The 12948-nt window shown below is 31.5% G+C and overlaps 1 protein-coding gene across 1 annotated transcript; it reads right to left on the reverse strand.

Annotated features, from left to right (window-relative positions):
* Nucleotides 1-5083: 5083 nt before the first annotated feature.
* LOC114177838 (phosphoglucomutase, cytoplasmic) lies at nt 5084-12006 on the reverse strand. The gene is made up of 19 exons (XM_028063412.1): nt 11898-12006; nt 11685-11775; nt 11180-11261; nt 10922-10977; nt 10222-10335; nt 9981-10043; nt 9175-9294; nt 8948-9048; nt 8538-8597; nt 8343-8442; nt 8087-8244; nt 7911-8006; nt 7528-7591; nt 7354-7435; nt 7084-7256; nt 6925-7001; nt 5998-6130; nt 5645-5761; nt 5084-5565 (listed from the first exon to the last, which is right to left on the reverse strand). Exons 2-19 carry the CDS (start codon nt 11763-11765, stop codon nt 5494-5496), a joined length of 1749 nt encoding a protein of 582 aa, XP_027919213.1. The 5' UTR covers nt 11766-11775; nt 11898-12006; the 3' UTR covers nt 5084-5493.
* Between the last annotated feature and the right edge of the window lie 942 nt (nt 12007-12948).

A 12948-nucleotide genomic window follows, 5' to 3' on the forward strand; every position in this document is an offset into this window, starting at 1 on the left:
ATACTGTATGATTGGAAAATAATGTAGTTATTAATCATTTCTCCTCACACCATTTTCACCTACAACATTTAAATCCTTATACAGCTACAAAATAATACAGGATTCGGAAAAAAAACTAACCATACCATTTCATAGATAAAGAGAACCCTTATATGACAACGACTTAAGAACTATTTAAAATAAAAATAAGTTATAGTTTTTTATTATTATAGTTACACCAAATTTTACCCTAAGCTAACACTTTACAAAATATAGATAGTTATAATTAAGTTATTAAAACGTGTTATGTGATAGTTTAAATTATGAGTAATTTAGGTAACATATTTAAAATTATAAAGTAATTTAGACCACATATTTAAAGATGTGGGTAGTTTAAACACATATTTAAAATTGTGGATAATTCAACTCTAAATATTTCATATTATCATATGGCACAACACAGTAATTAAATTATTGTAGAGTATATCAATTATATCATGGCATATATGAGTTAAGTCACAATCACTTAGACTATAATTATAAATAGGAAGAGTTATATTCTGATTATCAATTATAATTTTTGATTGGATGATAAGTGTTATCCAAGAATTACTATCAAAATTAAGATCAGAGTCGAATGTCATAAACATCACTTAAAAATCATTTTTGTCAACAAATAAACTAGGAGCTATTTAAACAGATAAGATTGTATGTTTACCTGATGCTAAATATCCTGATATAATCAATCAACTTCACTTCACTGTCTAAAAAAAGCTCATTTCCATATCAATAATGCATACCAAACTTTGAAAGTTTAAGCTAAAAAAATTTACTTTTATTTTAAAAGAGAAATTGAAAGAAGAATACAATAAGATAAGACACTGAGTTGAAAACTTATTCACGTAAGAATTCAAAGTAAACCACTAAGAATTTGTCTCTTAGCTCTGGCAGGGAATAAAAGAGGTTCTTAATATTATATTTAATTGTTATTTAATATTAATACTGAAAGAATATCTGCTCATCATCCTTTAATTTTAGAGATTTGACGAAAAAATATTAAGAAAATGGTTAAAATTGTGTGCACTGTTCTGTATATTCAGCACTTGGATTCATTGAGACATAGACGACAAGTAGTACTAACTTTCTACAACTTAATGTTACGGACAATAATAATCAGAACTCCTTGTCATTTGCTGATGATGTACTGTAATGTAAGGATAAAATAATCTAATAAACGTCGTACTTTTTGTTGTAAATAACATTAATTATTTTATGGTAAAAATTAAATATATTAAAATACAATTGAATCTTGACATTTAAGTTTAAGTTACATTCTTAAATAAAAAAAATTAATTAATGATTATAAATTTTTAGTCTAATGATAAGCGTTTATCCTTACACTTTCAAACAACATTAATAAAAACTAAAGCATGTATTATTGTACATTTAATAAAGGAAAATCACACGGAATTAGGGTTGTAACTATAGACAAACTGAACTCTTTGTGACGAATTCATTTAGAATCACAAATTCCATTTCATTAATTTTTACTAATCTCTAACGATCAACGGAACATATCCTCTGGATTCGTACCAATATATGGTTATTATCAGACATATCCTTATATATGCATAGCCTTGTTATAAAAAAACAAAACAAAACATCTTATTTTTATTTCTTTGCAATGCTTTTAATAAAAATAGTAAAAGTATACAGTTTCTGGAGAAATAATATAAGAACCTTGCAATTAAAAGTAAAAAGAAATATAAAAAAAATGAGAAATGGGAAGAAGTGATGGAAATAGATGAAGATGAAACTGGTGTGTAGGGTTGTAGTGTGGTCTGAAAATAAATGAAAGTTCCCAAAAAAGTCAAAACTGAAACCTATTTGTGTGCTCTGTTGGTTAGCTTCTTTGTTTCCAAAAGTCATGACGAATTTGAAATGAAGAACACAAAATAATGAAGTTTGTGTTGGATTTTTCCTTACTCATAGGCTACACTAATAAACTTGTACTTTGTCTGTTTCTTCTCCTGTTTCTTATCTTGCATTCTAAGTACTACTTGGAATAGGAGATGATATAAAGTCTGTTTCGATTTAAATTAAAGTATTCAAACTAATTGTTGGACATTATGTCAGTTTTTTTTTTTTTAAATTCTTAAATTCATCTCTTTATAGTTTAATTAGATTAAAAAGTATAATCAGTTATTTTTTAATTCGAATTAAGTATAATTTACCTTAATTTTCTAACAAAAATATAAACTCATATTTTATATATCACAGTAGGAAGTGAATTTATTTTGTTCGAAAATCGTATAAAATGGTACCCGTCTTAATTTATTAATTACATAATGTAGGGAGTCTTTGTATATAAGTTTTTGTTTTTCCATTCCTAGTCAACTAGCAGGATTTAATGTGTGAAAGTTACTTATAATTTGCATTATTTACATAACTAAATTTATAACATTATTTTATTTATTTATATAATTCATCTTATCTTTATTTTATCTCTTTTTAGATTGCGCAAAAGTTATACAAATTTATTTTATAAATAAATTTCATAAAATACTTGCAAGTAAGTTAGTAAAAATAAATTATTTATTTATATATACAAAAATTTATGTCCAAATTTGGTGGATTAAAATATAAATGTAAGCATAATTTATAATTAATATGAAAAACTGATTCAGATTTATAGTACTGAAATACATATAAAAGAAATACATCTAAATTTTGCAAATGTAGATGTGCATGAAAATTGGCATGGTAGGGCCAATTTGTCTCCACCAACCGATCAGAGTTAATAAAAGCCACAATTTAAAAGACTACTATGTTTGAGGAGATAGAGAGAGCCTCAGAATTTAAGTAAAATTAAGTAATTTATCTATTTAATTAAGTAAAATTTATCTTTCAAAATGTACAATTTCTATATTTACTATGTATTGTAATTATTTACAGATGTGAAGCATTAAGGTGCCTTTTTGTTATGAATAGGATAAATTTTCAACCTTTTCATCTTTACATATATTTGATCTTGAACTTGAAAAATTGGCCATATCACAGACACACATTGTGTGGTCATATCAACATTATGGGAATGAACCAGCATCTTATTAATCAATGTCTATCAAATAATTTAAGTAGCTAATCTTATTAATTTCCATATATTAATTATTGTCATATATTTCACAAGTTCACATTCTGCCTTGTAAATATCGAATCAAATACTTTAAATCAGTGACCCAAATTATTTTTTTATATAAAAAAATTGTTATCATAGATGAGTTTATGTTTGAAAAGTTTTTGGAAGTTAAAACATTACATCAATACAGTGTAATTAAATACTTTGTTAAGGAGTGTATGTTTAAAAGTAGTTCATTTCTCAAAAAACACATTGAGAATTTTTAAGAAGTTAAACAATTTATTTCCTTAAAACAAATCAAATAGATATATATTACTTATATATCAGTAATGAGTTTAACATCTCAAATAAAGATAAACAAAAAGATAATTTCACTTTTGGAATTCAAAAACATTATATTAACATTCTGGGAAATAAAATTTAAAAAACAGACATGATAGGGGAAATAATAGATATGGTAACGATGAGTTTTTTGTGTGGCGAACATGTTGCTAGCAAACCTTACCGAAAGAAACTACACTAAAAACCATGTGGAAAAGACAAAAATTGAAATCAAACCTCAACAAATTAATTATAGGAACAAACCAAAAAGTCTATATGCGTGTACACATATAAAGCCATTAAAGAAGTAAAGTAAAATCTCATATATAACTTTGAAATAATTTTCTGACAACTTTTTTATTTAAGTGTTTTTTATGAAGAAATAAACAAGAAAAAAAAAATCTCTGGCGTTTGCCCATAAGTTTAATTGCTCAGTATTAAGATTTTGTCATTCTCATTCCTACATTTTTTTCTTTTTCTTTTTTTAGTAAGCCGTCTGTTCTTGGCAAGTTAAACACGAGTAACAATACAGCGGCTGAGTCCGAACTCCAATTTGGGCTCTCATGTCCATTAGATTAAGATTCATTTGGGCAGAGTTCACATATTTTCTTCTTGCACCTCCATAAAAGTTGTATTTTTTAAAATACCCGTCATTAAAAATATAATAAAAATCTACACACATCTTTATTTTAATTTTGTTTAGATTGAATGTTTCGAAATATATTTTCAAATAAAAAACTATGTTTTGAAAGACTTATTCCAAAATATCAAAATGAAAATTATTTTACATTTCAGAATACTTTTCCAGAAATACTTTTCGGAGCAATCAATCTACTCATTTTATCTATCTGTTCATTTTATCTGTTCCAATCGGGAACAAGAGGGAAAACTCATTTCCCATGGTGGTGCAGGCGTTGACCACACCCATTGTTAACTCTTCCTACTTTGGTCTCGGTAAGATAAATAATCACAAGTTCAAAAGATTCAACAATGGAAAGAAACATAAAAAAACAGAGACAGAAGAAAATTAAACATATAAACATGGTCCACCATTAAAATGGTTGTGTTGTTTGGGTGATGAGATCGAAGAGAGAAAGAAAGGGCATAACTATCAATAACATATGGTTGCTGGTTAAGCATAAACCAAGACCATTCCTTTCTTTCACTTCATCTTCCCACTCTGAACTACCTTCCATCTTCATCTTTCACCACAGCACACACCCTTTAACCTCCATTTCCATCGCATCACATGATCCAGACCTCCATTTTCTCACACCCGGAGCTTCTTCCAATTCCGGGCATCCCTTCATGAACCTTCTTCTTCACCCAATGGAGCCAGAATGGGATGAGCGATGAGGGCTAGAACGCTTGAAAAATGAAAACTGTGAGGGGATAGGATTAAAGGGTATTTTTGGGATTAAGGGTTTTGTGGAGGTGCAGGAAGAAAGAGCCCGTAAAGGGTATTCTTGCTTTACCCCATAAAACTCTGGCCACCATTCTTTCATTCTACGGATTTCTTTTTGCAACACTTTTTCACCAGAAATTGCTATACTTCACTTGAAAAATCTCAACCTTTTTGACGTCCTCCTCAAATGACTGTTGTTGGGAGCGTATTTATTTTCTAAAGAAAATACTTAGGCTAAATGATAGGAAATGACAATAGATTCACAAAGGAAAAATTATCTAAAATGGCCCATGAAGCCGTACACAAGACATTTGCAACGAAACAGCTAGCCGTTGTTTGTTCTGCCAGTTCTTCCAAAGTTTAGGAGAGAAGTCAAATATGACGGCAGGGGAACCTAAAGAAGAAGGGACTGCCCCCCCAAGAGGAACCATTATATTAAGACTATAATTAGCACTCAGCAGTTGCAAATTATTCAGCACATCAAAATTTAGATAAAGTAATTCAAACTCCACTCAAGTGCCCATAGCAAAGGCTTCAAACAACCCAAGGTACAGGTCGGCTATCCGTAACACTGGATAGAAACTCAACAACAAAAAAGAAATCACATTCTGAGAGGCTTCGGATCTAACCACCTTCCACTTTTATGCGTTCATGTAATCACAGTTGGTGCAGATCGACCAGTGAATTCCTCCATTTTTGAAAGTTTCAATGCAACTTCCACCTGTAATTGGGATATTCAAGTCAGTAAAGATAGTTACTAGAGTTAATTAAAAGCATCTTCAATTTGAAACATTTCTCACAAGAGGAGCAAGCGCCTCATTTGAAAGTCTCCCAATTTTTGATGGATCCTTTTCGTATTGCTCAATGTATAGTCGAATAGTAGCACCTTCTGATCCAGTTCCAGACAGACGGAAAATCTAGGGTAGCGTATTCAACATAAGAAAACAAGGTAGTTAATACACTCCATAAAATATGAAGAGAAAATGGAAAATGAAATAATATATCCTAAGGAAAAAAATAAATAAATCCCACATCAACTTCAAGTTCCTAACAACGGAAAAAGATGAATATGGAAGATGCATTTTCAATTACGAAATTCCTCCCACTTCCATCAACTTAGTCGCAACAAATATTTCTGAAGCAGTAAACTCACCAATCGCGATCCATCCTCAAATAAATATCGGATTCCCTGATGTGATGAGACGGAACCATCCACAGGATCTTTGTACTCAAATTCATCAGCGTTGGAAACCTTCGAAACATCTGACCTCACCCCATTGATAATCCTAAATGAAAGGGAATAAATTCATTATATTTATCATTTATCATGATACGACATATCCAAAACCTTAACCGAGTAATCTTATTCCTAGGTCAAATACCGATTGACTAAACAGGTAACAGTAACATATTCATCAGTTCAGTCCAATTGCTTATTTCTAAGTATTCTAAATAATCAATAAATTCTATTCTGATGAGAAACAGATCAATAATTAGCACCGGAAGTGAACTAAAGCGTATCTATAAATAGGCAACTACAACATATCTATAATCAGCAGCGGAGGTGAACTGAAGCGGGAAGACATAAGAGGAAGTGGACGGAGGTATACTTTTCCATGACTTGGTCAATATCTTATATGATAAACGTTTGGATTGTATTACCTAGGTTTTTTGAATAATGGTAGAATTTTATGCTTTTGCTTTAGGTCAATGACTCTTGGAGAAGTCCGCCAGAATGTCGCCAGTTTTTGGTTCTTTGGGGATGCACTAGTTATTTGAGGTTTTTTGTTGATGGATTGTGTAGGATACCCAGGTAAGCAAGTATAGGACAGTTCTCACCCAAAGAATCTTCATAAGAAGTATCAAAAGGATAGGGAAGAACTGTAAAATAACTACGGGGCTACCATTATCCAGAAGTACAACGTACAGATCAGTTTCTAGATATCAATGACATTAAATAATTTCATTAAATGATCAAATTGATTGCCAAAAGATTTAACTGCATGATAAGGGGGGAATATACTGTAAGGAAACTCTACTAAAATAATCTTGGTGTACTAAATTACTAATATTAACATACTCGTTGACTTCTGAAAGCGAGGACTGCAGCTTGACCAAATAAGCCATCAGTTCCTTGGCTGCACCTGCATCCACGTTCTTTAAGGCAAAAAGTTGAGGTCATTAGCTGATTTTCAAAACTGGTTATAACAAAATAGAACAAAATGTGATAGTATCATACTTCGTAGTCATATCGAGTATAATAATGACGCCCATAAGTAGCCCAATGCTGGCGAACTATGTCTTCAACAGTGACAAGCTTGTCTTCAAGTTTATCTTTATTTTTATAGGCAAGTATAGATAGCCAGGCCAGAACTGCCCAGATTCCATCTTTCTCACGAATATGGTCAGAACCTAACCACAAACACAAGGAATAATCACAAGATAAAACTATGTTTTAAAAAAGTTTAAAGTTGTAGTTTGCTCCTCTCAATGCATGGCAAAAACGTACCAGTCCCAAAACTTTCTTCACCACAGACTGAACATAATCCAGCATCCATTAAATTACCAAAGAACTTCCAACCTGTTGGGACCTGGTTTTGAATAATAAATAAATTAAATAATTGTGTGCCCAAAAGCCACTGCCGAGTGTTTTCGTAAGTAAAGGCATCGAAGAGCATTGTACCTCAAAAAATTTCAAATTCAGATGTTTGGCTACAACATCCAGGGCAGCAGAGGTTGGCATGCTCCTACAAAATATTTACAGTTTAAAATTGATAGACGTTAAGCTATAGATTAACAGCAGATCAACAACTTCTAGTTAATTCAATGTAAAATCTTCCTGTTTCATATTCCAACTAGAAACAAATTCAATCACACTTTTTGCAGCAGCTAACTAGATAGTTACAGAACAGAGAACAATTACTAAGCGTGACCAAGTATAAGCTTGTCATAATAACTACATAACATGGCACAAGTGCACATTGGCACGTGTGCTTCTGTATGCGAAAACACAGACTACTGACGAAATTGAGAGAAGAGCTTCAAACATATGAAAATGATGAAAACCTGGCAACACCCTTTAAACCAGTAGAGAAGTATGGTATAGCGTCAACAGCATTTGCAGCAATAATGGCCACGGAATCTGAAGGAGTGACAAAAAACCTAACAAACAAGGGATACACAAATATTACACTAAAAGGTAAGAAAAGATTCAAATTCACCATAAAAAAGGGCAACACTACCTTTTACCAAGTACCATGTTGCGATCTGCATCACCATCAGCAGCAGCACCAAACTCTGGGGGCTCATCTTGTGGTTCGGATTTGCCCAATCCCATACGAGCAACCAACTCTTTCGCATAAGTCAAATTGGGGTCTGGGTGTCCTCCTCCAAAGTCTTCCTATATCCAATAAGTCATCCACAAATCAAAGACAAATCACCACCAGCACTCAGAAAATTGAAAGCCATACTTGGAAATAATCAACAAGAGAATAAGACCTTAGGTGTACAGTTCAGTAAAGAGCTTTCTTGTGCTCCAAGTTCATCCACAAAAATACTCTTTGCATATGCTCCAGCAACCCCATGAAGTGCATCATAACTTCAATAAAGTTAAAGAAATTTACTATAAAGTTTGGAATTAAAAAAACTAAGAAAAGTTCTATATCACAGTTTAAAATCATCCCCAAAACATACCAGAATGTGAACTTAGGAGAGGACAGCAGTTTCTTGATAGATTCAAAATCAAAAATTGACCTGCAAAATTTCAAGCATGGGGTAAGAAAGGATTGAATCAGTAGATGCAAGTACGAATATAGAACATTTAATGATCTTATTAAAATAAGAAAATAAAACAATTGCTTATTGTAGGAACAACCGCCTCATACGTGATACCAAACTGGATACTCAAAAAGGAAAAGGCAGGAAAATCTATTAAAAGAAACTTATACAGCTTGACAAATTTAAACATTTTCTTCCTTCAATGTTCTCCAGTTTCGCGGCTCAATTGGCAGTTGTCATCACGATATGACATGACAAAAGAAATCCAACCGCATACAAATTATTTGTATTCATGCAGAGTGTACGATGAAGTTGTAAAATCTTACTTCATCAATTTTATATAATCACTTGCTGAATCAAAAACCTCAACGTCAAATGGTCCTTCAGGGCCTGTAAAGTTTGTAACGCCTGTTGTGGTGATGTCCACCTGGGTAAACAATCAGAGAATGGGAAACATGGGTTAGATAGATACAAAAAAGTACAGTTTTAATTAAAAACAAGGTAATATAAATAAAGAAAAGGGGAAGATTTGTAGCCAGGTCTTGAGCAGTACATCTGGAAGATCTGCAGCAATCAGGTACTCCTTAATTGTTGTAGTGAATTCATATATCTTGTTAGTAATTCCCTCTGGTGCAGGTCCACCGTTTTCCATATTATATTTAATACCAAAATCCTACAACATGGAAAAAAATGACAGTTACAATCATTTGGAATTAATTTTACAACCAATTAGATATCAGTATAATACGACCCAAGAAACTCCCATCCACTCCTACAGTTAACTATGAAAATGTTCACCTTGTTAACTTAATTATGTAACGTTGATATCTAAGAAAAACTACAATTTTGTAACCACAAGATTATTTTGGGGAAGGGACACTCTGGAATATTTTCATGGTCACATAAACGCAATATGTTAATGTTCACATAGATCAAGCCTGTCACTGAACTCTTCCCTGCATTTTAAAAATGATATTGTGTAATTACATGTTTCCCTGATATTTCTTGCTCTTTGGTTTTTGACTACTTGCTACCTTTTCATCTTCTGTAAAGAAAAAATAGGTAATATCACTTATCGTTGGGTCATACAAGGTAAAAAAAATGAAAAGGGTACAATATTTTTTCATGTCATTTGTTACTCCGTGAAACATAATTTATATTGATCTAAGCAACGTGAGTCAACCTCAAACAACTCAACTGGCCAAGCTATAGGCTAATTGTCAGTAAACCTAGTTCAGATTTCAGAAATAGAACGTGAGAAAGATCCACACATTAAATTACTTTACTGTATATAATCATACCCATTAATATAATTTAACTCATCTAGAAATAATTAAAGTAATTCACAGCAATTCTGACCTCATCAGGACCACCGGGATTGTGACTTGCTGTCAGTATAAATGCACCTGTTGCCTTGGATCCCTGTACAGATAACATTTTTTTAACCACTATTTTTGCTTTAATTCAGCAGAGAAATATATTACCTGATGTTCTTCCACTATTAAAATCATGCACCGTATTCGAAGAAACAAAAAGCATTCTAAGCATAATAATGAGATAGACAAATAATGAGAACCAAACTGTAGAAAGCATAACTTACATCAGCTCCAACTCTTTCACGTATGACAGCAGACACAGCAGGAGTTGAAAGCAATCCATTTTGACCAATCCAAACACGTCTTACACCATTTGCTGCTGACATTTTAGTTATAATCTACAGATTCATTAAGATCATTAACGATGTGCAAAACAATATGACACTAAAAGAAAAACACGTTATCGAGCATGAAAAGAATATCCACTCTGTGTCCTCCCACATAAGAAAGTCGTAAGTGAAGAGATATTTAACCAATGGTGTACTGAGTTAAAGAAACAAAGTAAGTCTTTTCCAGAGTATAAAACTTTGAAACTGGAAAATGAAATTTTGGTTTCTACTTGTTATCATAAGATCCGAACCTGTACATTTTCATTTGTTTAATTAAAAAATATAGTATATTTCAAGGCCGAAATCATAAATTATATCCAAAAGACCACAAGTGGTGAAGTCAGATTAGTCCAAATAACTGCCTAGGTTCTATGTAGAACAAATCAAAATAAACCTAAAGAAAAAAAAAAAAAAAAAAACTCAATTTTAAAGTGACAGCATCGGGAAAACTAGTAAGGCATCAAAGCAACGCAAATGAGAAATTTTCCAAAGAAATGTTACCATTTTGCCAGCACTTTAGCAATTGATAAACCAAATATTTCAGACACCACGAAGACTACACTAAAAGAAACAGAAATAGACAGTGGAAAAGTACCTGAATGGCTTCCTTTGAAAAATAACGACCATCACCGGATACAACTAGTGTTGCACCTACAAGAATCGAAGAAACAGTTCTCACAATCTTACAATATAATGAAACAAGAAAAGGAAAACAGTTTCTGAAAAGATATGATGAATCCCTGTCTTCTTTTGCCATGAGAAAAAGGCATATTCATTTCTGGCGCAGTACAGCTGATAATAAATTTCACAACCGTGAGTTTGAAGCAAAGTAAGAAAATTGAAGGATTCCTACCTCTGACTTTTTCCTCAGTTAATGCATTGAACGATGCCTGAACAAAGTTATGGAGGTAATGAGGCTGAACAAATACTTTCACCTGAAAAGATCCATCCAGCAAGAAACCTTTACTATTCATAGAAGGAATAATGAGCAACGAAGAAGCAAACACCGATGTGAAACAGATCTTACAACAGAAAAAACAATTCAAACTACATTGCAATTCCAAACAACTAAACAATTAAACTGTTCCTAAACCGCGTATAACGAATTTGTTCTGATCCAATCGCGATTCATCTCGAACACAACGCATAAACATCACATGCAGCTCAATCAAAACAACACGATCCGAAGGAGATCGGAATCAGAATATCTCATTTCAAGACAAGATCCAGCAGTGCAGCTCTGAGAAAAAGAAAACAAGAAGGAATCTACGGAACGCGGAGAAACCAAAGGATGAAGTGATTTGGGAATGAATGAAATGACGAGTGAGAATTGAGAAGAAGTAGAGAAGAAATGCAACCTTCTTGCGGAGACCAGAGGTTCCAGGCTTCTGGCCATCGAAGGGAGTAGTGTCCACGCGTGAAACGTTGAAGAGCACCATGGACGGTTACCTGAAGAAAGGAAAAGGAAATCCAGAAGGTTGAGATTAAAGAGAAAGTGTGCTAGTGAGAGAAAGGTGCGACGTGTATTTATAGGTGGGAGGAAAAGGGAAGGAGAAGAAGGAGAAGAGGACCTTAATGAGTGGAGTTTGCAGTAGATGAATGCTTATGGAGATGACATTTGTGCGACGAGGAATTTTATGGGAGTCTCTTCACTGTTTTTCCATTTTCTAACACCTTCTTCTTTTCTAACCATCAATCATTATTTAGATTTAAATAAGATTTATATATTTCTCATTTATTTTATTTTATAAACCTAATAATTTATTTTTCAAAAAATTGTAAATTTTTTGTTAAAAAGATATTTATTTATATTTTAAATATCATATTATTTTTTAATTTATATTTAAATATTTAAAATTCTACTATAGTATCTTTACTCATTTTTTATTTTATTAGCCGATATGTTTTTTTATTATATAATATTATATAGAATGAATACATATAAAAAAGGACTTAATAAAACTACCATATATAATAAAAGAAACTTAAATCAGAATGTTTAATATATTAGGTGTTCAATTTAAAAAAAATAATAATAATATTAGATAATCAAACTAAAAATCAATTTCAGACATAAACTTATTTATTTATTTATTTATTATTTTAACGACCGGTATATGTGAAAGTAATTTCAGTTAAAGGGCTTTTTTATATTTAAATAATTTAAAAAAAAATATTGACTGACCATATTTCTAAGCAATTTATATTTTATTTTATTCTAATAAAAAATTAAGGAACTTCAAACACCTGGTTATTTTATATTTTTGTATGCTATCTTTTTCTTTTGTTAATTCTATTTATTGTTTTCTACCTATTTGTTTTTCTTCCTTGACCCAAAAAACTATTTCTTTTTGTTGATAAAGCAACAGTTGTTGAGTAAAATAACTTCAAATTTTATTAAAACAACTCTAATGCTGGTTCATATTCCTTTTACACAAGCATACTATTTTCAAACATGTTAATACCAAAGATGTTCCAATTTAAATTCAAATAAAATTACATACAGATGGAAAAGAATTGTTTCACTTTAGAAGTAATTCTTTTAAAATTTAAACAACTCATTTATATTAAAATGATAGAACGGAAAATGATTTTTATTACTAAATTTTGACATCTTTTTCT

The sequence above is a fragment of the Vigna unguiculata genome, chromosome 3 (genome assembly GCF_004118075.2).
Source record: "Vigna unguiculata cultivar IT97K-499-35 chromosome 3, ASM411807v1, whole genome shotgun sequence".
Lineage (NCBI taxonomy): Eukaryota > Viridiplantae > Streptophyta > Magnoliopsida > Fabales > Fabaceae > Vigna > Vigna unguiculata.